Below are 27,836 nucleotides of genomic sequence, written 5' to 3' on the forward strand. Positions count from 1 at the left end.
TAAAGTAAGTCAGAAAGAGAGAAAAAAATACTGTATGCTAACACATAAATATGGAACCTTAAAAAAAAAAAAGGTTCTGAAGAACCTAGGGGCAGGACAGGAATAAAGACGCAGACATAGAGAATGGACTTGAGGACACAGGGAGGGGGAAGGATAAGCTGGGAGGAAGTGAGAGTAGCATAGACATATATACAATACCAAATGTAAAATAGATAGCTAGTGGGAAGCAGCCGCATAGCACAGGGAGATCAGCTGGTGCTTTGTATCCACCTAAAGGGATGGGATAGGGAGGGTGGGAGAGAGATGCAAGAGGGAGGGGATATGGGGATATATGTATATATATAGCTGATTCTCTTTGTTATACAGCAGCAACTAACACAACATTGTAAAGCAATTATACTCCAATAAAGATGTTAAAAAAAAAAAGGGGGGCTTCCCTGGTGGCGCAGTGGTTAAGAATCCACCTGCCAATGAAGGGGACACGGGTTCGAGCCCTGCTCCAGAAAGATCCCACATGCTGCAGAGCAACTAAGCCTGTGTGCCACTAGCTACTGAGCCTGCGCTCTAGAGCCCGCAAGCCACAACTACTGAGCCCGTGTACCTAGAGCCCACGCTCTGCAACAAGAGAAGCCACTGCAGTGAGAAGCCCACGCACTGCAACGAAGAGTAGCCACAACTAGAGCCCACACACGGCCAAAAATAAAAATAAATAAATTTTTAAAAATACAATTTAAAAAAGACAAATATTTCAGATTTATAGTTTTATCAGAAAACAAGAACAGGATACAAAGGGGAGGGAAGTTTGGAAAAGACTAATGATGGCAGCGTTTGGGGCTCAGACGGCCTCCTCCCCACGCTTGCGCACACCTACCCGAGGCCACGACGCCGGCCTCAGCGACCCCAGAGCCCGTTCTCCTAACTCCTTCGGGCGAACGCCCCTCTGAGCAAAGAAAGCCCTTTACACAGGGAGCAGTGAGATTACAGGATTTCCCCTTCATAGTGTGACTTTCCACTACTTAAACAGGCGCACACTTGCTATCCCCTGCCCTTCGGAATGCGGGTGAGTAGCGGCCGGCGAGAAACTCCGCGTTGGGGCGGGGCGGGCGGAAGTCCCGCCCCACCGAAGTGCGCCAGGTCATCTCGGCGGGAAACCAGGTCGGGCGTCGTGCTAGGCGGGCGGCAAGGGAAAAAGGGCGAATCCCAGGGCGCTGCGACTTAAGGGTAAAGGCCACGGCCTCCGTTCCCTGCGCGTTCGGGTCCTGCCTCAGCCCCGCCTCGGAACCCGCCCGTCGCCTCCTGTGGAAGGTTTGGGATGCAGAACGCCCCGCTCTAACCTTCTTAACCGACCCACATGAGGGGATGGGGTGATGAGGCGGGCTGGGGCCTTTCTGAGGAGGCGGTCGCCCCGGGCTGAGGCCCGCACAGGGAAAAAGAGAATTGTCACGTACCACTTAGGCGGCTAGAGCCTGGCCGATTGTACTTCAGAATCCTCGGGCGCCTCCCCAAGTGATTCTGATGTATGAAGGGGGTGGGCGCTGCTGGGGCAGTTGTTTCTCAGATCGGGGGTGGGACCCTGTGTTCCGCATCACCTGAGGGGGAGGGCACGTTAACGGGACTGACTTTCAGACGCACCCGCTGCCCTGCCAGTGAATCGCCTGTGGTGGAGCCGGCCTCGGGTCGCTAACCAGCGGCCCCGTCCCTGCAGGAGTTGGAGAACCCTGGTCTAAGAGGGAAGGGCCCGAGAGACCACATGTGCTCTTCAAAAGGAGTTCCTCCAGCTGTTTAGGTGAGCCAGGCCGTGGTGTTAATGAGCGCAAATTGACGAAACAGGGTGGAGTTAGTCTTCTCTCCTGGGAAAGATGTCTATCGGTTACCTGTGGAAACTGGGATGAGGTGATGAGGATGAATGCGGAACGGCTGCTCCAGTCTCCTGAGGCCAGGAGTGTTGATGTTGTAGTGAAATGGCTCCTGGTACCCTCAGACTGTTTCTGGACCTGATCGACTGTTTTTTCTCAGTCTAAACTATTCTAACAGAAAGTTTACATTACATTACTTGCATCTTGGCCGTTTCTCCCTTGCCTCTCCTGCTTTAGGGGAAAGTTTCCACTTGGTATGAGCCCAAGCTGAGGATCCACTGTCAACAACTCAGTGGTGGCAGATATGGTGGAATTTTCAGCCCTGCCAGCCTTATGCACAGAAAGATATCATTTATCTTTCAGATATTTTGGGGAGTGCTATTTAGATTTCAAAAGACTTTTCATGTTAACATTTCCTAGGCCACGTAAAAGAGGAATGTTCAGCTCATTTTCTTGCTTAAATTTGAATTTAACAGTACTATTTTGGGGAGTTGATTGAGTGCAACCTGTAAGTAGGATAGTTTCTTCCTGTTACCTGGAAAAAAAATCCCTTTTTCCCCCTGTGAGAATACAGTAAATAATTTTGAAATCTTGTTCATGGCAGTTTGCATCTATTCACTAAGTTACTGAAAATACTTAATAATATGCTTTATTGGGCAGATGATTTTGTTCTTGGGATTATACTATATTTTATACTTTTAAATATAATTTTATAGTTATCCCTCCCTTGGAAGTTATAACTTGTCCTTTGCTGTGAATGTTTTTAAGCACGTAGCAGGTAAATAGATGACTTGTATTAATGCTACTAGATATTTGGCACACTTTATCTTATTTTACTGTGCAAAGTAACCATTTATTAGAAAACAGTATAAGAAAGACAGACAAACGGGAACAGAAGGTAGTTTGTGTTGTCAGCTTCAATTTAAAACATATCCCTCTTTAAATATGAAAATTATATTAAAAAGCAGAATAGATTGACTAATTAAAACTAAGGAAATAGTCCTTAAACTCCCTCACAAAGCAAAAACCTCCATGTGTGATACGTCTTTTTTTTTTAACAGGCTGTTTTTTAATCTAGTCTTTTTCCAAATCCTAACCCATTTGCTCAAAGATAATGCAACCTTTAAAAAAGGATGTAAATTTTCTTGTAAATTTTCATTTATATATAGTATGTCTGTTTATAATATGTCTCCAAATTATATGTAGGAGACAGTATAACAGGATAAGAGTGTAGCCCTTGCCTCAGATTTTCTTGGTTCCCATTCTAGCTCTGGCGCTTACTAGCTGTTTGAACTTGAGCAAATTGTTTACTTTCTCCTCATCTATCTTTATCCTTATAGCTCCCTTGCAGGGTTGTTGTAAAGACTAAAAAGATAGTATTTATAAGGTTTATAGGGGTTTATAGAGCCTGGCCTATCATTGGGCTTGCTGAACATTAGAAGCTTCTATTATAAAACTTGTGAAAAATGAAAAACAGTGAAATAAAACACCACCAGCTAAAGACAACAAGTGTTAATATTGTTGCTATTTTCCATCTAGTTTTATTTTATGTTTGCCTCTACATAATTGAGGTCATACTGTAGATAAAATTTTGAGTCTTGCTCTTTTGATTACATTGTAACATAAGCATTTTCCATACTGTCAAACATTTCAAGTAAATGTCAATATTCTTGTAACAATATCCTATCCTGTGGATATACTATGATGTACCTACCCATTCCTTTTTAAATGGAATATTTAGGTTAAAAAAAATGACAAAACTAGTAAATATTTGTATATTACTTTATAAAAGAGTCTCATATTTATCATTAAATTTTTTGTTTGGGAATTTTCAGTTTGAGAGTTAAAATGAAAGATAGAAAGGATAATTAACTATCTCTCTTTAACCACCCAGTGCTGGAGTAAATAAGAATTTTAGAGTTCTGTGAGTCCTGATTTATTGCTCTAAGAAATTAATTGGACTCTGATGTATTTTTCTAAAAAATCAGTTTAGCATTTTAAAGAATGTGAGAGGCCATATTAGGGTTGCCAGTTATTTTTTAAATTCGTCTAATGAATATAAACAGAGGTTTAAGCTTGAAAATAACCATGAGTTATTAGAAAAAATTTTAGTATTAAGCTAAGCTTGTGAAGAGAAATGCACATCTAAAGAGTGTGTGCTTATTTGTGTTTTAAACCTCTGATTCATGGAGGAGTGCCCAATCTGAAATGATGGGATAAAAATTTACAGAAAAGAAAATAAGGAAGGAGAACCAGAAGTGGAGCAGCTAGATTCAGTCAACCAATCATTCGTGTGTTTGTTTAATAAAATGTGTTGAATGCCTGTAGTACTTAAGAGTGCGAGGTGCATTTGTGTATGTTTTCAAATTGAATTCTTATAACAACTCTATGAAGTTGGAAATTTATATTTTACAGATGAGGAAACTGAGCCTCAGAGAACTTAAGCATACCTAATACCACACACCTAATAAGTTTCAGATTCAATCTTTGCTCTTCTGGTTTGAGAAAACTATTCTTTTCCTACCCCTTTGCATATATAATTCTGGAATTCTCAAAATTGATTTAAATTGAGAAAATACCTTTATCTTATAGATGAAATATAAGGTAAAAGAATGCAGACAAGCATGGAAAGTGAGGACACAAAGAAAATACAAGGTGAGAAATTTATAGATCATATATCTGGAATTTGTTTTATAGTGTATTTGTGGGATATACTGCAGATTATCTGACAGGCTCCAGGAAGTGAAAGAATTGTTCAGCAATTTACATGAATATTTATTAAGCATCTACTCTGTGCCTGTCACACTGACTTCAGGAAACTGACATTCTAATGGGAGATGGCATGTTGATAATTAGAATACCATATGATAGCTGATTTAATGGAGGTATATATAAGAACAGTGGAAACCTGAGAGGACCACCATCAAATTTCAGAGCTGTCCTCAGAAAAATGGAAATTTAATTCATGGGCATAAAGAAGGTTAACCAGAGAGGAAATATTAAAATAGAAAAGGATGAGGAATAGTACTCCCTAATGCACCCCATCACATCAGGGTTTGGCTGAGGAAGAGGACCCTCAAAAAAAGACCGAGAAAAACATTTCAGAAAGGTCAGGAATGTGGTATTTTGGAAATCAGCCTTAGGAGAATGCTTTGAGAAAGATTACCCAAGAGCCTCAGTGTTAAATATCACAGATGAAGACTGAAGTATCCACTGGATTTTTCATTTAGGAGGTCTTTTGTTTTATTAATAGTAAATTCAATAGATTTCAGCCAGATTGCAGTATATTGAGGTCTGGGTGGGAAATAGTCTGGAGACAGTATGAATAGCTTACTCTTCTAAAAGCTTGTCTGAAGATATATGGCATTAACTAGAGGGAGGATGTAATGTTAAGGAGTCTTATAAGAGGTATAGAGAAAAGAGAATATGTGAAAAGGGAATGGGGATTATGGAGAGGGAGAAATTGAAGAAACTGGAAAGATGGGATAATTGCTGGAGATGCTCCTCTCAGATCATTTATCACACTATGGGAATTACTTACATCCTCTTCTGTCTCTATCACCAGATTGTGAGTTCCTTGGAATCAGAATCCCTATCTGATACAGAGTGGATGCATAGTAGACATTCAATAAAGATTTGTTAAATGAATATATTTTAAAGAAGGTCATAGGCCTGTAATAGTGCCTTTTGAGTTGTATGCGAGAGAAATCCAACTCAAACTAGTTCAAGAAAAAAAAGGAAACGTATCAGTTCATACAACTGGGAAACTCAGAGTTGTGAGGAAGTGTTCTCCGAAGGAACCACAAGAAGGAAGAGGGAAATCATTCTGGGCAAGAAAAACACTATAGTGCAGTTGAACCTTGAACAACATGGGTTTGAACTGTGTGGGTCCACTTATTTTCAGATTTTTTTTTGATAGTACTACATGATCTGAGGTTGGTTGAATAGGAGGATGTGGAACCACAAATATGGAGGGCGGATTACAAATTATATGTGGGTTTTCAACTGAGTGGAGGGTCGGTGCCCTTAATCCCCGTGTTGTTCATGGGCCAACTGTAGTTGTAGTCACTGCAGGATCCCAAAACATAGGTGAATGTGTTAACCATGAACAGGATGGGAGCTGGATCCTGGTGTGATATTGTAGAGGAAGAGGTAAGAATGGGTGTGGCTGCAGATATTTTTGTAGGAATTCTGTGTTGTGGAAAGTGTTCTGGGAATTCTGTGAAGCCTAACATCTGTGTCTTTTTGACTGAGAGTTTATTATAGCATTTATAACCTGCTTTGCCCAGAGAGCAAGGCAGAGCCAGAGATGCCAAATAATTAATGGCTTATTCTCTGGAATCAGCCCTAAACAACTGACGGGAGCTGATGGATAAATACTCTTCACACTTCGACCGGGATGACTCTGAGACACATGGCTCTACCCTAGCTCCCAGAGTTTCCTGGTGGGGTTGCTTGTGTCTACCTTCCCTTTCTGTTTCATCTTTTCAAAACAGTACTTGCACTCAAATTTTTGTTCCATGGTCTACTTCTGGGGGGCCCGAAATTAAAACATGAAGTGGAAGAGAAAGAGATGAGGTTTGAAGAGAGCTGAAGATTTGGAGTAGCCATTGAGGAAAATGGGAGAAACAACAGAAGGGAATTGGAGATGGAGCTGACCATGGATGGGGTTGCTGAGTAGAGTTGGGGGGTGTAACCTGGAATGCATACCAGATATTTGCAATGGTATAACTGCTTAATTTTTTTTTTTTCCTTTTAGCAGTGGCCAAATTTGAGCTGAAAGAGCAGAGAAAAGAAACTGTTTTGAGTCACAATTAGGATTATAAAACATGTTTGGTAGAAGGAGAAGGGGTCAAAGGAATCCTAGCAAGATAATGGTTGAGGTGATGAACCATGGGATCTGGGATGAAGAGCGAAGGAAATGAAACCAAGTCTCTGAGAACACGAGTAAAGGAAGTAGAGATCATAGGGGTCAAGGAGTAAATATAAGAATAAGGAAGTAAGACAGTTGAAAGAATTAGGAGTAATATTCAGAAAATGAAATAATAGAGTTGAAAATATCAGTGGTAGAGCTGTTCTGACTAATGACAAGGGTCCAGATTTGGCCTTGGAAGTGAATAGCCAAATTTACATACAGTTTGAGACTTGCAAAGGAGAGAGACTGTCTCTTTCCCAGCATCCATATCAATCACCCAAAAGAACTGTGATTGGGGCTACTTCAGTCATTAGGTCAACTGCAGAGCATACCAGTAATTAAAAATATATATATATATGTATACCTATAAATTTATTAAGATGTAATTGACATACCACATAATTTACTCATTTAAAATATACAGTTCACTTGTTTTCATATATTCACAGTGTTGTACAACCATCACCACGATCAATTTTAGAACATTTTCATCACCCTCAAAGAAACCTGTACCCTTTAGCAGTCACATCCCCCCCCGCCACACACCCCTGTTAACCCTAGACAACCACTAATCTGTTTTGTGTCTCTAAATTTGCCTATTCAGGACATTTTATATAAATGGAATCATATAATATGTGGGCCTTTTTGACTAGCTTCTTTCACTTAGCATAATGTTTTCAAGGATCATCCATGTTGTCTCAGTATCTTCATTTCTCTTTTTTGTGGAATGATTCCATTGAATGGATATATCATATTTTATTTATCCATTCAAGAGTTGATGGACATTTGGGTCTCCACTGTTTGGCTATTATGAATAGCGCTGCTATGAATATCCATGTATAAGTTTTGGGGTAGACATATGTTTTCATTTCTTTTGGGTATATACCCAGGAGTGGAATTGCTGAATCTATGGTAAATTTATGTTTAACCTTTTGAGGAATTGCTAGACTGTTTACGAAAGCAGCTGTACCATTTTACATTCCCACAGCAATGTATAAGGGTTCCAATTTCTCCAAATCCTTGGTCAGAATGTTAGACTATTTTTGATTATAGCCATCCTAGTGGATGTGAAGTGGTATCTAATTGTGGCTTTAGTTTGCACTTCCCTAAGAACTAATGATATGGAGCATCTTTTCATATACTTATTGACCATTTGTATATGTTCTTTGGAGAAATGTCTATTTAAATCCTTTGCATGCTTTTTAATTGGGTTGTCTTTTACTGTTGAGTTTTAGGAGTTCCTTATGTATTCTGAACACGAACCCCTTATTGGATATATCTGATTTGCAGATATTTTCTTTCAGTCTGTGAGTTGTCTTTTTACATTCTTAATGATACCTTTTGAAGCTCAGAAATTTTCAGTTTTAAGTCCAATTTATTGAATTTTCTTTTATTGCTTGTGGTTTTGGTATTGTATACACTTCAGTTTTTGTTTGCTTGTTTATTGTCTTCAGGAATTATTGAAGGAGCTAGCTTGCATAGCCTGGAGAAGATAAAAACCCAGTTGTAGATATCAGTAGGTGCTTTGTCTGGGAAGGGAGGGATTATGATAGGAAACATTAAAGTACGAAAAAGAAGTACAGAAGGAATTAAGAAAAGTACATAAAAAGTTTCTGTGCCTAGAATTGAAAATCACCATGCCCCATCAGAAATCCTCTTTGGCATGTTATTGATGATGAATGGCTTATTGATATCTGTACAGTCACACTAACCTTCTTATGGTTTCTATTAATGTAGAACATGATCAATAAAAGTTTGCTGTTACTCCAAGACAACTCAGTGATAACCTTTGTACTATGATATTTTACTAACAAATTGAGTCATGAATTATTTCATTGAACCAAATTGCCAGTTGAATTTCTGTCAAGGGGAAGACTAATTGATTCACAGTAGATCTTAGTTGTTTTTTTTTAGTGTGCTGCTCTATATTTTTTTCCTCCCTTCATCCTATATCTTTGAAAACTTTAAATATTAATTCAAGCATTATGTCAAAATCTATGTACAATTTTATTTAAATGCTTAAAACCAAGAGAAGAAATTGTTTAAAGGCTATTGTAAAGAATTTTATAGGAAAATGATTGTCTATTGTTTCCTTTTAGTTGTAAATAAATATTTAAACTTTGTATTTTGATAAATTTTAACATATGTATATACCCAGCATTGTGTAAACATCAGCACAATCATTATAGTGAACATAGCCTCGTGTCCCTTTGTAATACCTCCCTTCTGTCCCTTCCTGGACCTCCTTTCCCCAAGCAACCACTGATGTGCCTTCCGTTACTGTAGACTAGTTTGTGTTTTTTCAATATATGGAATTGTACAGTATACTATCGTATACTCTTTTTTGTGTGTAGTTTATTTCACTCAGCATAAGTATTTTGAGATTTATCCATGTGGTTGTATGTATGAATAGTTAATTCCTTTTTATCGCTAAATAGTATTCCATTGTATGGTTATACCACAACTTCTTTATCCATTCATCTGCTGATGGACATTTCAGTTGTTTACAATTTTTGGTTATTACATATAATGTCACCATGACCATTTGTGTACAAGTCTTTGTATGTACATATATCTCCTTTTATTTTGAGTAAGTACTTAGGAGTAGAATGACTGCATCAAATTTTAGGTGTATGTTTAACAATTTATGAAACTGCTAAACTTTCAAAGTGGTTGTACTATTTTATGTGTCCACCAGCAGTATATGAGAGTTATAGTTCCTTTGTATCCTTGTCAAAATATGTTGTGGTCAGTCTTTTAAATTTTAGTCATTCTAGTGGGCATGTAATAATGTCTCCTTATGGTTTTAATTTGCATTTTCCTAATGATTAATGATGTTGAGCAGCTTTTCATGTGCTTATTTGCTATCTGTATATCTTTTTTGTCTGTTCAAATCTTTTGCTCATTGTTTTGTTGGGTGGTTTGCTCTCGTTGTTGAGTTTTGAAAGGTCTATATGTTTTCTGGATATGTTTTTATCAGATATGTGCTTTACAAGTATTTTCTCCATTTGTGGCTTATCTTTTCTACACTTCAGAAAACACTATTTTTATTTTAAAGGTATTTTTAAAATTTATTTATTGTATTTATTTATTTTTGGCTGCATTGGGTCTTTGTTGCTGTGCGTGGGCTTTCTCTAGTTGCGGCGAGTGGGGGCTACTCTTCGTTGCGGTGCGTGGGCTTCTCACTGCGGTGGCTTCTCTTGTTGCAGAGCATGGGCTCTAGGCGCCCAGGCTTCAGGAGTTGTGGCTCGCAGGCTCTGGAGAGCAGGCTCAGTAGTTGTGGCGCACGGGCTTTGTTGCTTCGTGGCACGTGGGATCTTCCTGAGCCAGGGATCGAACACATGTCCCCTACATTGGCAGGCGGATTCCTAACCACTGTGCCACCAGGGAAGCCCCTAATATGGTGTATTTTCATTTTCATTCAGTTCACTCTAAATAGCAGATATTTAAACCAATGTGGCTTTAATTAAAGAAAATAATATTTGGATTTTCTTTTCCTATATTTCATGCAAAGGGAAAATCAAATAATTATAAGAAGTTCATTTCAAGTTATATTATCTAAGGAACATCTTTCTTTTACATATCTTTATTGCTTATTAGATTTTAAAAAGTAATACATATTTAGAAAGCAAATACAAAGATATGTATTTAGAGGGTGAAATTTAAATGGTTAGTTTTTGAAAGGAAATGTTTGGTTTAAAATAATGAAATTTTTGTTCTTTAGAAATGAAGACTGACCTGAACTTATTATTGGAGTGTCTGAAGTATCAAATGGACAATGCTTTTTCGCAAAAGGAAGCTCTTGTCACTATTCATTCAATTTGCCAACAAAACAGTAAGACATGATAGTGAATTTTTATTTGTGATTCTAGTTGTTTAATATTGTGATATATGAAATAAGCATAGTTCTTTCTCTTCTACTCAGTTACTTTACATATTATGTTACTAGGTTCATGTGATTTATTGTCCTTAAAATAATAATTATAATAAATATTCTTCTTTGTTTTGTCTGCACACTCTACAGGTAATGCAAGTCTTTATTTTCGGGAAATTGGTGGTTTGATGTTTGTAAAAAATCTTGCAAAGTCAAGTGAACATAGTATGGTAAAAGAAGCAGCATTATATACATTAGGAGCTGTTGCAGAACAAAATGGTAAAATATGAAAACTTTATTTCACTATCCTTTAATCATTGTGTTATACTTTAACAAACTACTAAAAAATAATTTTAGAATTCAATTCCTTTTTTACATGTCTGGATAGTTTTATCCAGGTATTTTATTTAAATTAATACATACCAAAGATTTTATTTATCTTATTAACTAATGAGGGAACGAGTAAAATGTTACAACTGTTTCAAAAGTAATGGCAAAAAACAATACTATAGGCATTTGGGAAAGCTGAAATTTAGGAATAAGCACATAACTGGTCAGTGTCTGCAGGTCAAAAATCAATTATGTTCTATGGGTGGAAATGTTTTGCATTTCTGTGGACAAGAATAACTTGCGTTAATATCAGTTTTCTGCAATTTACAGAGTTATAAAATAGCCCGAAGACAGTAAAAGACACAAATAATCTAGAAGGGTGTGCTAGACAGGACATTCAGTAGTTGTTATCATCCATTTCAAAATCTTTCACAATTTTTCTTGCCATTAGTTGGAAACATTTTTTTTACTTTGTCTTTTACTATGCTTATCTTTTTTTTTTTTTTTTTGCCATACGAATGTTTTTTATTTTTATAAAAGTAAAATTCATCATTCTTTCTCTTTTTTGCTTTTGGATTTTGAATCATAGGAAATTTTTCCATACTCCCAGATTATAGGGGAATCCACCCATGTTTTCTTTTGGTACTTGTGTGATTTTATTTTTTAGTTATACATGTTTTATTCTTTTTGAATTTTCCTGGGATATGATGTGATGAATGGTTCCAGTTTTATCTTTTTCTTAATATGGCAATCCAGCTATCCCAACACTTCTTATTAAAAGTAGATCTTTTTCACATTGATTTGAGATGCTACCATTATCACTTAATGAGTCTATTTCTAGTTTTTCTATTCTGTTCATTATCTATATATCCAGGTACTTGAATCAAAATATGAAGATAACTTACAGCCATCTTGTATGTGGATAAATATGCTTTTTGTATGGCCAACAAAAACATTTTTCTGTAGCATACCTGAAATGAGGTTAAATCTAAACTATCAGTTTGTCAAATAACTTTATATTCTTATATTTTCAACCGTTAAATATTTCTTCACCACTTGTTGAGAACCAAGCTGTGTGCTAGGCATTGGGGATAAATAAGACATTGCCTTTGCCTTTGAGAGTGTCTAAAAGCTGTTCTAGACACTGGATATATGTGTTCCAATTATTTTTTAAAAATTCTGCTTATTGCATGATTATCACTAAAAAACCTCTCCTGTCATGTAGGTATCATTTTTGTCTTTGGGAAAGATATTTTTATATCTAGAAAACTCTTTAAAAATACCACAAGTATCATTTGTCCCTCTTTTCTAAAGCAGGTTTCTGAATTTTCTTAAATTTTTCTTTGGCTATGTTTTGTTACTTATCCTCAATTTTTTGGTCATGTTTTATTTTAAATTTTTGTTCAGTTAGGCTTTTATTGGAAATTCTATGAGGTTGCAATACATGTTTTAGAACCTAGATCAAGTACTTCTGATTAAAATATTGCTTCTTTGGTCTGTTAATTGAGTAAGCACATAAGTTTGTCAGAATTTGTTGTATGACTAATAAATGTCAGTGAAATGATATCTGGTTGAGAATCATCCATATGGCAATTTTATATTTTGTTCAGCATATTTTAAAACTTGTCTGTGCTAATACATAGAAATTAAAATTATATTTTCATATTTCAGTTTACTGTCAGCAGACTTTGTGCACTTCAGAATTGTTTGAAGACTTAACTTGGTTCTTATCCAACAATGATTCAAACACAAATTTGAAAAGAATGTCTGTCTATGTTATTTTGGTTCTAGTTTCAAATAATAGTAAGTACATTCTCTTATGTTATGGAAATATTTTAAAAAATAATAAATTAGAACAGTCATTATTAGTCCTTTTTTTCTAGTCTTTATGTCAGTACCTTTTTTAATCTTACTAACTTCTGAGAACTACGGCTTTAGAGAAAAGAGAATTAATAGCATGCATTTAATTGTTTGATATTTATTAGTTTAGTATTTAAAAAAATACTAAAGTGATTTGCATTATTTAATTAACATTGAAAAGAAACAGCTTTAAAAGCAAAAGAGAAGCATTTAATGAATTAGTTTGGTTGATTTTCCACTGAATTGGCCATTTAATTATCATTGTATTTAAGGTCATTTTATCAGTCAGCAATGGCGTTAAATTTCATGTAGCTCTTGGCTAAAGTTTCACTTTGTTTTTGTTGTTGTTGTTTTACTTTTTATTTTGGAACAATCTTAGATTTACAGAAAAGTTGCAAGGGTAGTGTATAGAGTGTTCCTGTATACCTATTGCCCAGGCTAAGGTTATTTTTTTAACATTGGTTATTTAAATCTTCAAATTGTTAGAAATTTTATATGCATTTTAAATGCTTCTAGATTTTATTTTTTCTATTTTTATATTTTGAATTAATTTTTTTTCTATTTTGGAACACATTTTGGTATTGTAACACAGAACCATGCAAAATAAGTGTTTTGCAATTTTTAGAGGAAATTTGAATACTATCATTCTCTAAGCGTAAGTAATGTATTTTCCGTAATAATCTTGATTACAGATTTTTACCTACTGTAATTCTGTATTGTACTTTATAATACTTTAAAGTGACTGAAAGTTATTTATTAAAAATACTACTTAAAAAAATACTACTTAAATGTTGTTCTCCATTTCCACAAAATTATTTTCTAAACAGAAGTCATATTCATGTAATATATGGCTATTTTTTTAAGGGACTGGACAGACGCTTGTGAGAGAAACAGGTTGTATTTCAGTTCTATCACAGTTGTTCAAGTAAGTAAATATACATTTCTTGTTATTAATTATTCATTTCTTAAGACCTTAACGCATTTGTATTAATTACTTCCTTTTCTGTTTAACCTAATAGGACAGTTCTTTCAAAATATGAGTTGAATTTGTCAGATGAAAATGTTTTCCAGAGTTATCAGTTGTGGTCTTCAGTGTGTAGTACTCTGTGTGTCTGTGTCAACAATCCTCAAAATGGTAATTATCTCAAATATTTATGTATAAAAATAAAGATAAAAACAAACAAAAAACTGATATTTTCCAAGTATATTAAAATATGATTGCCTTTTTCTCCTTTCAGATGAAAATCAAATGCTTTGCTCTTCACTTTTTCCACATGCTAATGACTGGCTAATAAATTGCATGAAACCTGAGATAATTCGCCCTATTTGCTCGTTTATTGGACTCACTCTTGCAAATAACAGTAAGTATTCATTATTCTCTAGGTTATACTTGAAAAAACATATTTTAAAGCATAACAAAAACCTATTGAATTAATGAATTCCAGTAAGTTGTGTCATTTTGGATGCATTTATACTATTGTATAAGTTAAAATCTTATACATAGAAAATCTTAAAAATAGACATTGTTATGAAGATATGGGAAGATGGTGGTGGGAGCATAGTTTTGAATCTTCCCATATATCCTCACAAAACAGAACACCTAGACAGCAAAACTGTAAAAACCCACAGAGAGTGTTCTCTGACCACATAGAATTAAATTAGAAATTAATAAAAGTAAAACATCTAGAAAAGTCCCTAATATCTAGAAATTAAGCAACACAGTACTAAAAAAACCCACATCAAAATAAAAATACAAACCTATGAATCACAAAATAAATCATAAAGGAAATTAGAAATGTTTTTAACTTAATGGTAATGAAAACACAAAATTAAACAGTGGGATGCTGCAAAATCAGTGTTTAGATGGAAATTTATAGCAATAAGGCTTGCATAGGAAAGAAGGAAGGTCTCAAATCAATTATATTAGTTTCCACCTAAGAAACTAGAAAACAGAGCAAGTTAAACTCAAAGTAAGCATAACAAAGGAAATAACAAAGAGAAGATTAGCAATCAATGAAATAGAAAAAGAACAGAGTAGAGAAATCAATTAAACCAAAAGCTAGTTCTTTGAAAAGATCACTAAAATGGATCCTTTATCCAGACTAACCACGAAATAGAAGGCCCAAATTGTAAGGAATGAGAGATGACATCACTATATCTTAACAGATATTAACAGGATAACAAAGGAATGGTAGAAACAACTTTATACCATTAAATTTGATAACTTAAATGAACTGGACAAATTCTCTGAAAGACACAAACTACAAAAGCTCACTCAAGAAGAAAGAGATAACCTGAATACTCCTATATCTGATAGCGAAATTGAATTTGTAGTTTAAAACCTTAACACAGAGGAAATTCCAGGTCATAAAGGCTTCACTGGGGCTTCCTTGGTGGCACAGTGGTTAAGAATCCGCCTGCCAATGCAGGGGACATGGGTTCGAGGCCTGGTCCGGGAAGATCCCACATGCCTCAGAGCAACTAAGCCCGTGTGCCACAACTACTGAAGCCTGTGCTCTAGAGCCCACGAGCCACAACTATGAGCCTGCGAGCCACAACTATGAGCCGGCATGCCACAACTACTGAAGCCCACGTGCCTAGAACTTGTGCTCCACAACAAGAGAAGCCACCACAATGAGAAGCCCGCGCACTGCAACGAAGAGTAGCCCCCACTCGCCACAACTAGAGAAAGCCCGCACACAGCAACGAAGACCAAACGCAGCCAAAAATAAATAAAATAAAATAAAATAAAAAAGAAAAAAGGCTTCACTGGTGCATTCTACCAAACATTTAAGGAAAAAAAAGTCTACATAAATTATTCCAGGAAATACAAGTAGAAGAAACACTTCCCAACAAACTTTTAAGGGCAGCATTATTTCCATACTAAAACTTGAAAAAGACATTACAGGAAAACTATAGGCCAATATCCTTTATGAACATAGATGCAAACATCCGTAACAAAATATTAACAAATCAATCCAGCAATATATAGAAAGGATAATATATTCTGACCAAGTGGCATTCACTTTAGGAATCCAAGATTGGTTTAACATTAGGAAATTCACCATATACATAGACTAGAAAAGAAAAACTATATGATCTCCAAAGATGCAGGAAAAGCTTTTCACATAATTCAACATACATTCATGACAAAAGATTTTGGTAAACCAGGAATAGAAGGGAACTTCCTCAATGTGATGAAGGGCTTCTACAAAGTGCTACAGCTAACATACTTAAATGGTGAAAGACTTAATGCTTTCCCCCTAAGATTGGAAAAAAGACAAGGATGGCCACTCTCATTATTTGACTGGACATCCAAGTCAGTGCAGTAAGGCAAGAAAATGAAATAAAAGGCATAGAGATTGAAAAGGAAGAAGAAAATACAGTATTTATTCATAGATGACATGATTGTCCGAAGAATCTACAAAAAGCTACAGAACTAATAAGTGATTTTAGCAAGGTTGCGGGATACAAGGTCATATACGGAAATACTAGCAACACTTGGGAACTTAAAGTAACTGTCATTTACAATAATATAAAAAAACCAAAATACTTAGGGATACATTTAGTGATTTCATCTGCAATGTCTATCTGCAATGTCTATATGCTGAAAACTATAAAACATTGCTGAAATAAAGAAAACCTTAAATTAATGGGAGAGATATCATATTCATGGATTGTAAGATTCAATATTGTTATAATGTCACTTCTCAAATTCATCTCTAGATTCATGGCACTCCTCATCAAAATCTCAACAGGCTTTTCTGCAGAAATTGACAAGCTGATTCTAAAATTTACATGGAAATGCAAAGGGGCTAGGATAGTCAAAATTATTTTGAAAAAGGACAAAATTGTAGGATTTATATTACCTGATTTCAATACTTACTATACAGTAATCAAGAGTGTAGCATTGGTGTAAGTGTAGACATAGATCAATGGAAAAAGTAGAGAACCTAGAAATAGACGTATATATATGATTGATTTTCTACAAATGTTGGTTTTCTATAAAGGTGCCACAGTAACTCTGTGTTGGAAAAGGTAGAAACAAATGGTGCTGGAAAAAGTATTTATCTATCTGTGAAATATGAAGCTCAACCTTTACCTTACACAGTATACACAAATTAACTTGAAAAGATCCCTACACCTCAGTGTAAGAACTAAAACTATAAAACTTCTAGACAAAAACATAGGAGCAAATCTTTATAATTTGGGAGTAGACAGAGATTTCTTAGGACACAAAAAGCATGAGCCACTAAAGAAAAGATTATAAATTGGACTGCACTGAAATTAAAATCTTTTACTCTTCAAAAGATCCTGTTAAGGTGAAAAGGCAAGCCATAGACTGGGAGAAAATATTTGTGAAATGTACATCTGATAAAGAACTTGTACCCAGGAAAACCCCAAGGAGATAGCCCTATACACCCACTAGCATGGCTAAAAGTAGAAAGGCTAGTGATATTAAATATTGATGAGGATGTGGAACAACTAGAACCTTCTCACACGTTGCTGGTGTGTATCTATATTCAGATGTTTAAAGCAAATAGTCATGTTTCACATGCAAAGGAACATATCTATATAATTTCAAAAATTGAAATCTATTTCCATGATGCTTTGACATTTCCTCTTTCTTTAAGTACCAACTTAGATGAGTAATACTGCTGTGTCCTACTTATAGGACCTTATTACTCTGAGCAAACTGACATGAAATAGATTAGAGGTAATTTGAAATATTCAGTGTACAGGTGTAGACTAGGATGTTCTTCTGCTTATAAGCCTGAATTTTCATTACATAAGCTATAACTGAAAATCTTTGTGGTAACATAGTGCCCAATTTCATCTAAGAATTTTAAGATACTTCCTTTTTTAAAGATTTTTTTAATGAAAATACTTTGTAGTAAAGAAGCCTATTTTGGAGTCTCCATAATATTGAAAATGTTTGCTTATCCTTAAATAACATTTCCTAACAGTTCTGTTCCCAGATGTAGAAATTTTTGAACATGATGTTTTTAGATTAAGATTTTTGTGTTTTATTGAACAATACAAAAAGTAATTTTTGTGTTTAAATCATCCTGGCTCAATTTGTGGTACTAGGGTAGACTGGGAAGAAGGTTTGTGACAGAATTATAATCACTAGCCCATATATCCATTTGTTATATGCCCATTGCTGGGATAGGGGCTGTTGAATGCACAGACCTGTGGGGTACTTTCCCATCAGAATCATTTCCTACAGGGGAACAAAAGACTAAAGGCTTTTAAAAAATGTATCTGTCATCCAATCTTTGCTTGGAATAGTTGTTATGACTCTCAACAATATGTTATACTTTTATGCTCCAAGAAGTAAAAGAATTAGGCTTAAATAAGATGGATGAAATATGTGGTTTTTTGGAAACAGTTAAATTACTTTGCCCTTTGTTGATTCAGATTTGAGGAATGAGTTATGTTGGAATTCAGAAAATAGGCAGCTTGCTAATTGTAATACCAAGCTAAATGAATGAATCTATTCTTTATAGCTCTTGAAGGACTTGAATTTAATAATGTCATTCTTGCAAAATATACCAGTTGTTGCTAAATGAAACAAGATATCTAACATACAAGAAAGAAGTACTGTACTATACATGTAGTTGTACTATGTCAAAGTGAGTTTCTTATGTAAGTAAATAAAATTAATCTTGTGATTATGTATATGCACAGGTAAAGATTGGATTTTTCATTTTTAGATTTTGGGATTTTTAGTAAATATTTTAAAAAGTCAAGTTAATGTTATATTTAGTGCAAATTAGTTTAATGAAACCATATACTTGTCTTGTTTGAAGTATAATAGTTCTGCTACTTTATTCCTTAAGCATACGTGCAGAAATACTTTATATCTGTGGGTGGACTGGATGTATTGTCTCAAGTTCTTGTGCAGTTGGAATCTGATTCACACAAGACTCTTTCCAGTGCTAAGCTTGCAGTGGTGGTGACAAAGACAGTGGATGCATGTATTGCTGATAATCGTGAGTGAAAACGCTTAGTAATTTTTCTGCAATTGCATTTTGCTTTAATTCAGCATGGGGAATGTTGAAATGATAGATTGAACGCTAACATGGATTGGACTTCCAGTTTCTCATAAGTGGGAGAGAAACTTAGAAATTTCCTTGTCCAACTCCTTATTTTCTCATGGAGGTTATGACTTCCCTAAGAATTCAAGTCTAGGTCTTCTGACTTCAGGTTTGATGATAGAATCAAGATAAGAGTCTGTCAGTCCTAAACCTTTGTTTCACTTAAAAAGCTGCATTAAATGAAAAAGTTTAGATGAGAAATCAAGGGACATTTTGGAGACATAGGGAATGGAAAGCCCAATTTATAGATTTTAAAAAGTGAGGTAAAGAATTAAGGTATGCCTCTATCTGATAAGCGTGAGATAGACTTACCCTACTGTAACCAGTGAGTAACAGAACCAAACTTGAACTCATGGCTGCTTCTCACATGTACAGATACTGAGGAATGATAGTCTATAAATCTCTGTAATAAGCAACTCTCGACATTCACAAATAACTGAAAAAAGTAGATCATTTTAAAAAAAAATCAGTTATTTAGGGCCTGCTATGTGCTGGGCTCTATGTGAGCTCTAGAGATACAAAAATTATTAAGATGTAGTCTGCTGAGGAATTCACAACCTTTTTCTTGCTGTCCATAGTTAGACTCTGAACTCGGTGAAAAAAAACAAAACACCACACATACACACGAAGAACAAAACCGTGAGAAGTGTAGCTTAAATTGGTGGACTTCTTGAATTTTTCACATCTCAGTATCGCTTCGGTATGCTTCACTGCATCATTAACGTCAGTAGAACTGTGGCCAGTTAATAGTGTATTTCAATGACAGGCAGGAATCGATTTCATAGGAAGGTCTTTACTGTCAATCTAGATAAGACGAGGCATGTAAGGTGAGAGTAAGTAGTTTTTAGGAAGGTAGTATTATTACTTCATATTCACAACATTATGCAGGACAACTTAGAAGAAAGCATTCTTCAAAAAACTTGCTTTAGTATAATGTGTTTAGTATGGGAAGAGGAATTAATGAGGGCTATATAAGCCACCATTTTATTACAATGAATTTGTTTATAGTCACACATATATATACATATATATTAGATATTATATGAGATGTGAATTTTAGATATTATGTAGATATATAATGTCATTCTCCCAGGATAAATCTGAAAAATAGTATATTGTAATATCTGGAAAATACTATATGTATAGTTATACGTTTTAAGTTTGTACTTGTTCTTTTTTTCCTTTTTTAGCTACTTTTGGGGTAGTACTATCCAAGTACCACATTGTTTCAAAACTTCTGGCATTACTGCTTCATGAAAGTCTGGATTCAGGAGAAAAATTTAGTATCATACTTACTGTTGGTCATTGTACAGAGGATTGTGGTAAGTATTGGATTTATTTAGTGTGTTTATTAAAACGGTGGAGTGGAAATACACTATTCCTCCCCACCCACCCAGCTTAAAAGTATTGCCTTTCTCCTAGTCCCCAAACCAGTCATTTTGCTCCTCATCCTTCTTCAGCTGTGGTATTCAGTCAGTCCCTAAGACCTGTGGCTCTACTTCTGTTTACCCCTCCTTATCCCCTTCTGCTCAATTCTAGTGCTATTTTCCCCATTTAAGCCCTCAGCCCCTCAACATCTTTCACCAGTGTTATTGCAATAGATTCCTCCCTGTGTCCTCTTCCTTCTATCTCCATTTTTCAATCCACTCTTCACACTGCTGCACAGATACGATCCTGTTCTCCCTTGTTGAAAACCTTAGAAAGTTCTGTCTTTCTTTCTCTACTTATCATTCTCTCCTCTCTCTCTTTTTTCTCTTCCCCTTCCGTTTTCTCCTTCTGTCCACTTTCCTGCCATTCTTCCTCTTTCCACTCTCCTCCTTTCCAACCCTCTTCACTTTCCTCTCTCCTTTCTGTCTTCCTCCAATCTCCTCTCTCTCCTCCTCCCACTTTTCCACTTCCCTCTTTTTATTCTCTCTTGCTTCTTCTGCTCTCTCTTCCCTCATTTTCCATTCTCTCCATTCGTTTATTTCTCTATACTTTCTCTTCACCTCTGTATAATTTAGGATTCACTATACCTTTAACATTTTTAATTTAATTTTTATTTTTTTATTGAGGTATAATTGACAGCAAAACCTTTTTTTAAACCAAGTGAGGACAGTTTATTTACTCTTATGAGGTGTGACACTGCTCCGTGGCTATGTTTCAGAGATTATCACTTATGAGACTTAGGTATCTTATATAAGTAGATTATTTTCTAAATTGAAAATACCTTTGAAACTTTGTTTTTCTGTATTTTAAAATTTGAAGTATGTTCATAATTATCACAAGGAAGAATTATGACCTCATGCATATAGTTTAAGATAAAATAACTATTGGGAATTCCCTGGTGGTCCAGCGGCTAGGACTCCGCGCTTTCACTGCCGGGGCCGGGGTTCAATCTCTGGTCAGGGAACTAAGATCCTGCAAGCCGCGCAGTGTGGCCAAAAAATAAATAAATAAATAAATAAAGTAACTATCTTCTGCTTTAATCTTTGATGTGTTTTCCAGAGGAAAATCAGTATGACCTTTTTAAAAGCAATGGGCTTCCACTCATGATACAAGTCTTAACTGAATCTCAGAACGAGGAACTAAACAAAGCTGCCACTTTTGTGCTTCACAACTGCAAAAAAATTAGTAAGTTTACTATTACTTTAAAAAAATACCAACCAAAGTTTATGCAAGAGAATTATATCTGCTTTGATGAACCAAGCCCCTTTAGCTCCCAAGCTCTTCTTACATTTGAAAAGCAGATTATATAATTTTGACGTGACAACTAGAGTACTACAGCGTGTAAAAAACTTATAAGGAAGAGAACAACAGTATAGATAATTCCCTTATTTAATGCAGTGTGGACAGATGTAGCTGTAGGACTTAAACTTGAGGGCTACAAGTGACTTATGATTAAATCATAACATAAAGTACCTTCGTTTATTTATTTAAAAAATGTTTGAGTGTCTCTTATTTGCCAGGCACTGTGCTAGGCATTAGGGATACAGTGATAAGATACAACAGTCTATGTGTTTACAGAGCTTAGTGTAACTAGAGAAATAGGTAGTAATTGAATAATCCCAAAAATGAATGTGTCATTATAAATTAATGTACAGGTTAAGAATGGATGGAGCACAGATCTTAATGTGTAACAGGGACTGTGACCTAGACTTGGAGCAGAAAAGGCTTTGGGAGGAAGTGATTCTTCAGCTTAGATCTGAATGTAGAGAGTTAATTAGGTGAAAAGAAGGGAGTTTGTTATGGTCCAGTGTCTCAGGCATACGCAACAATGAGGCACAAATGTCTTGTGAGAGGAGGGAGCCTGGTGCATTGAAGGAATTGATGGCTGGAGCATAGAGGAAGTGGCCATGAAAAGGATTTTGGTCTTTTGGAAGAAAACTGCTGCCACAATATGTAAAAAGAGAATTTAAAAGGATATAGCAAGGAACCACTTTATGGAAACTGTGTTAAAAAAAAAAACTACTTTAAAACCAGTAGCCATAAACCTGAGGGTGTTTATATGCCTAGCATAACATGTTTTCTTGCCATTTTTTTTCCCTGTAATTCTGAAGAGTAAAGTCTAATTTATGACTCTTTGTGTCCTCAGCCTCTGCCAAGCACTTGCTTTCCACTTATTTTCAGTACCACTTAGGCAGTTAAGATGGTTTGGATGTGCAAAATTTAGAGAAGGGGGTATGGGGTATGAGTTTGTCCTTATTTAAAGTGTTAAAATAACATTTCTAGTAATGGATAAACTCACTATTTTTTCCCATATTATAAAGCTGAGAAATTATCTCTAAGTCTAGGAGAATATTCTTTTGATGAAAATGAAGAACAATTAAAGGATGTACATATGAAAGAGAAGAATCTTGAAGATTACTGGAAGAAAGCGAAGGAAATTCTACACAGAATAGAACAGCTTGAAAGAGAAGGAAATGAGGTTGGCTTCTTTGTTTCAAAGAATGTAGAACTTTTTTCAAATATTTTTTAATAATACAGGTTGGAGGGTAAAATATTTTTCTTGCCAAGTTACTTTTTATTTTAATGGTTTTAAATTTAAAATTCATTAGTAATACTTGAGGAATCATCCTTGAACACAGAAAAAAATATTTTTAAAAAGTGGAAATGATGACTGATAAAATAAGAGACATGGAAGATAGAGCCAAGAGATCTATCATTTGTATAATAAGGGTTCAAGAAGGAGAAAGAATGGAGAAGTAATAATCTCTCTCTCTCTTTCTCTTTCTCTCTCTCTCTCTCTCTCTCTCTATATATGTATATATATATATATACACACACATACAGTTCACCCTGCTTGAATCCACTCATACATGGATTTTTTTCAATGAATATGTACTACAGTACTACACAGTCTCAGGGTCTCAGGTTGGTTGATTCAATGGATATGGAACTGTGGATATGAAGGGCTGACTGTAAAGTTATATGTGGATTTTCGACTGCCCCATGTTGTTCAAGGGTCAACTGTATATATACACATGTTTATGTATGTATATATACACATACACACATTTCCATATTTTAAAAAATTTATTTATTTATTTTTGGCTGCATTGGGTCTTTGTTGCTGCCCACAGGGTTTCTGTAGTTGAGGCAAGCGGGGGCTACTCTTCGTTGCCGTGTGTGGGCTTCTCATTGCAGTGGCTTCTCTTGTTGCCGAGCATGGGCTCTAGGCATGCGGGCTTCAGTAGTTGTGGCACGTGGGCTCAATAGTTGTGGCTCGCGGGCTCTAGAGTGCAGGCTCCGTAGTTGTGGCTCACAGGCCCAGTTGCTCCATGGCATGTGGGATCTTCCAGACCAGGGCTCAAACCCGTGTCCCCTGCATTGGCAGGCGGATTCTTAACCACTGAGCCACCAGGGAAGCCCCATTTCTATATTTTTACTATGTATGTATGCTTTGTGTCTTTGTATGTGCATGCATTTTAAAAAATAAAAACACAGTATCCCATTTAGTATAGTAATTTTATTCTTTTAAATGACTGAGTAGTATTCAATATCATAGATTACCATATTTGATTTAACTAGTCTTTTATTGATGGACATTTAGAAAATATTTAATCTCTCACCAGTGTAACCAACTCTAGAGTAAGTATCCTGCTACATATATATCTTTGTAAGAGCTTTACTGAGATATAAATCACATTCCGTACAATTGACCCAGTTGAAGTATACATTTCATTGGTTTTTAGTATACTCACAGAATTGTGTGACCATTACCACATTCAATTTTAAAACATTTTTATCACCCCAAAAAAGAAACTCCATACCATTTAGCAGTCACCCTCTGTATTCCCCCATCCATCCTCCCCCAACCCTAGGCAACCACTGATCTATTTTTTGTCTCTCTGTATTTGCCTATTCTGGACTTTTTATATAAATTGAGTTATATAATACGTGGTCTTTTGTGACTGACTTCTTTCATTTAGCACATTTTCAAGGTTCATCCATGTTGTAGTATATATCAGTACTTCTTTCCTTTCTTAAAAAAATAGCTTTATTGAGATGTAATTCATATACCATTTGCCTATTTAAAGTGTACAGTTCAGTAGTTTTTATTCACAGATATGTGCAATAATCACCAAAGTCAACTTTAGAATATTTTTATTCCTTCAAAAAGAAACTCTGTACCCTTTAGCTATTTCCCTGAACACTCTGATCCGCAGCCATAAGCAACCACCAATCTTCTATCTAACTCTATAGATTTGCCTATTCTGGGTATTTCATAAGAATGGAATCACATAATATGTGGTCTTTTGTGACTGGCTTCTTTCACTTAGCATGTTTTCAAGGCTCATTCATCTTTCAGCATGTATCAGTATTTCACTGCTTTTTATGGCCAAAGAGTTTTCCATTGTGTATACTACATTTTACTTATCCATTTATCAGTTGATGGACATACTCTTTTTTTTTTTAATTTATTTTTTATTTATTTATTTTGGCTACATTGGATCTTCGTTGCTGTGCATGGGCTTTCTCTAGTTGCGGCGAGCAGGGGCTACTCTTTGTTGCGGTGCGCAGGCTTCTCATTGCGGTGGCTTCTCTTGTTGCAGAGCACAGGCTCTAGACACGGGGGTTTCCGTAGTTGTGGCTCGTGGGCTCTAGAGAACAGTCTCAGTAGTTGTGGTGCATGGGCTTAGTTGCTCCGCAGCATGTGGGATCTTCCCGGACCAGGGATTGAACCCATATCCCCTGCATTGGCAGGTGAATTCTTAACCACTGCGCCACCAGGGAAGTCCCTGGACATACTCTTTTACCTATAGCCTATGTCTTTATAGTTAGCATGGGTTTCAGTTTATACTTTGGTCTTTATTATCCTGTGTATTTCTGCTTTTTTTTTTTTTTTTTTTTTTTTAAAGAAAAGCTTTATTCTTTTTTTTTTTTTTAAGAATTTTGGTAGGAACTTTATAAATTTATTTATTTATTTATTTTTGCTGTGTTGGGTCTTCGTTTCTGTGCGAGGGCTTTCTCTAGTTGCGGTGAGTGGGGGCCACTCTTCATCGCGGTGCGCGGGCCTCTCAGTATCGCGGCCTCTGTTGTTGCGGAGCACAGGCTCCAGACGCGCAGGCTCAGTAGTTGTGGCTCACAGGCCCAGTTGCTCCGCGGCATGTGGGATCTTCCCAGCCAGGGCTTGAACCCATGTCCCCTGCATTGGCAGGCAGATTCTCAACCACTGCGCCACCAGGGAAGCCCATCTGCTTTTTAATTGATGTGATCATTCCATTTCCATTTAATGTAATTACTAATATGTTTGGGTTTAAGTCTACCATATTGCTATTTGCTTCCTATTTGTCCCATTTGTTCTTTGTTCCTTTTATTCCTGCTCTCCTGCCTTCTTTTATATTATTTTTAAATATTCTATTATATCTCATGTTAGATTATTGGCTAATCATTCTTGGTTTTTTAAGGGATTGCTTTAGGATTTATAATACACATCTTTAACTCATCATTGTCTATATTCAGATAATATCATTCCACTCATGTAATATTGTAAGACCTTTGCAATAGTGTGCTTACATTTCCATTTGTTCTTTGTGCTATTGCCATACGTTTTACTGCTACATTTGTTATAAACTGCCCAGTAATGTTATTATTTTTGCTTTAAACAGCTATCTTTTTTCTAAAATATTTTATTGTTTAATAAAATAATATTTACATACAATGGTAATCACACATTTTAAGCATTCAGTTTGACTTATGATAATTTTTTTTTATTCCACAAGAGATAGTCTTTTAAGTTTTATTTATTTATTTATTTTGAATTTTAGAATTTTATTTATTTTTTTATACAGCAGGTTCTTTTTTTTATTTTTTATTTTTTTATACAGCAGGTTCTTATTAGTTATCCATTTTATGCGTATTAGTGTATACATGTCAATCCCAATCTCCCAATTCATCCCACCACCACCACCACCCCCGCCACTTTCCCCCCTTGGTGTCCATACGTTTGTTCTCTACATCTGTGTCTCTATTTCTGCCCTGCAAACTGGTTCATCTGTACCATTTTTCTAGGTTCCACATAGATGCATTAATATATGATATTTGTTTTTCTCTTTCTGACTTACTTCACTCTGTATGACAGTCTCTAGGTCCATCCACGTCTCTACAAATGACCCAATTTCGTTCCTTTTTATGGCTGAGTAATATTCCATTGTATATATGTACCACATCTTCTTTATCCATTCGTCTGTCAATGGGCATTTAGGTTGCTTCCATGACCTGGCTATTGTAAATAGTGCTGCAATGAACACTGGGGTGCATGTGTCTTTTTGAATTATGGTTTTCTCTGGGTATATGCCCAGTAGTGGGATTGCTGGGTCATATGGTAATTCTATTTTTAGTTTTTTAAGGAACCTCCATACTGTTCTCCATAGTGGCTGTATCAATTGACATTCCCACCAACAGTGCAAGCGGGTTCCCTTTTCTCCACACCCTCTCCAGCATTTGTTGTTTGTAGATTTTCTGATGATGCCCATTCTAACTGGTGTGAGGTGATACCTCATTGCAGTTTTGATTTGTATTTCTCTAATAATTAGTGGTGTTGAGCAGCTTTTCATGTGCTTCTTGGCCATCTGTATGTCTTTGGAGAAACGTCTATTTAGGTCTTCTGCCCATTTTTGGATTGGGTTGTTTGGTTTTTTAATATTGAGTTGCATGAGCTGTTTATATATTTTGGAGATTAATCCTTTGTTGATTCGTTTGCAAATATTTTCTCCCATTCTGAGCGTTGTCTTTTCATCTTGTTTGTAGTTTCCTTTGCTTTGCAAAAGCTTTTAAGTTTCATTAGGTCCCATTTGTTTATTTTTGTTTTTATTTCCATTACTCTAGGAGGTGGATCAAAAAAGATCTTGCTGTGATTTATGTCAAAGAGTGTTCTTCCTATGTTTTCCTCTAAGAGTTTTATAGTGTCCAGTCTTACATTTAAGTCTTTAATCCATTTTGAGTTTATTTTTGTGTATGGTGTTAGGGAGTGTTCTAATTTCATTCTTTTATATGTAGCTGTCCAGTTTTCCCAGCACCACTTATTGAAGAGACTGTCTTTTCCCCATTGTATATCCTTGCCTCCTTTGTCATAGATTAGTTGACCACAGGTGCGTGTGTTTATCTCTGGGCTTTCTATCCTGTTCCATTGATCTATATTTCTGTTTTTGTGCCAGTACCATATTGTCTTGATTACTGTAGCTTTGTAGTATAGTCTGAAGTCAGGGAGTCTGATTCCTCCAGCTCCATTTTTTCCCTCAAGACTGCTTTGGCTATTTGGGGTCTTTCGTGTCTCCATACGAATTTTAAGATTTTTTGTTCTAGTTCTGTAAAAAATGCCATTGGTAATTTGATAGGGATTGCATTGACTCTGTAGATTGCTTTGGGTAGTATAGTCATTTTCACAATATTGATTCTTTCAATCCAAGAACATGGTA

At 35.7% G+C, this 27,836-nt stretch overlaps 1 protein-coding gene across 1 annotated transcript in view; it reads left to right on the forward strand.

The window, feature by feature from the left end:
* Nucleotides 1-1,140: 1,140 nt before the first annotated feature.
* TERB1 (telomere repeat binding bouquet formation protein 1) overlaps nucleotides 1,141-27,836 on the forward strand; it is a 47,464-nt gene continuing 20,768 nt past the window's right edge. Inside the window, exons 1-13 of the mRNA XM_061174496.1 lie at nucleotides 1,141-1,221; nucleotides 1,627-1,786; nucleotides 4,449-4,511; nucleotides 10,496-10,606; nucleotides 10,796-10,924; nucleotides 12,647-12,778; nucleotides 13,700-13,760; nucleotides 13,855-13,970; nucleotides 14,074-14,196; nucleotides 18,679-18,831; nucleotides 20,127-20,258; nucleotides 21,424-21,549; nucleotides 22,686-22,843. Coding sequence (XP_061030479.1) covers nucleotides 4,469-4,511; nucleotides 10,496-10,606; nucleotides 10,796-10,924; nucleotides 12,647-12,778; nucleotides 13,700-13,760; nucleotides 13,855-13,970; nucleotides 14,074-14,196; nucleotides 18,679-18,831; nucleotides 20,127-20,258; nucleotides 21,424-21,549; nucleotides 22,686-22,843 — 1,284 coding nt within the window. The 5' untranslated portion in view covers nucleotides 1,141-1,221; nucleotides 1,627-1,786; nucleotides 4,449-4,468. The remainder of the gene's footprint in view (nucleotides 1,222-1,626; nucleotides 1,787-4,448; nucleotides 4,512-10,495; nucleotides 10,607-10,795; nucleotides 10,925-12,646; nucleotides 12,779-13,699; nucleotides 13,761-13,854; nucleotides 13,971-14,073; nucleotides 14,197-18,678; nucleotides 18,832-20,126; nucleotides 20,259-21,423; nucleotides 21,550-22,685; nucleotides 22,844-27,836) is intronic.

This window comes from Eubalaena glacialis, chromosome 18, assembly GCF_028564815.1.
Source record: "Eubalaena glacialis isolate mEubGla1 chromosome 18, mEubGla1.1.hap2.+ XY, whole genome shotgun sequence".
NCBI classification, from domain to species: Eukaryota; Metazoa; Chordata; class Mammalia; order Artiodactyla; family Balaenidae; genus Eubalaena; species Eubalaena glacialis.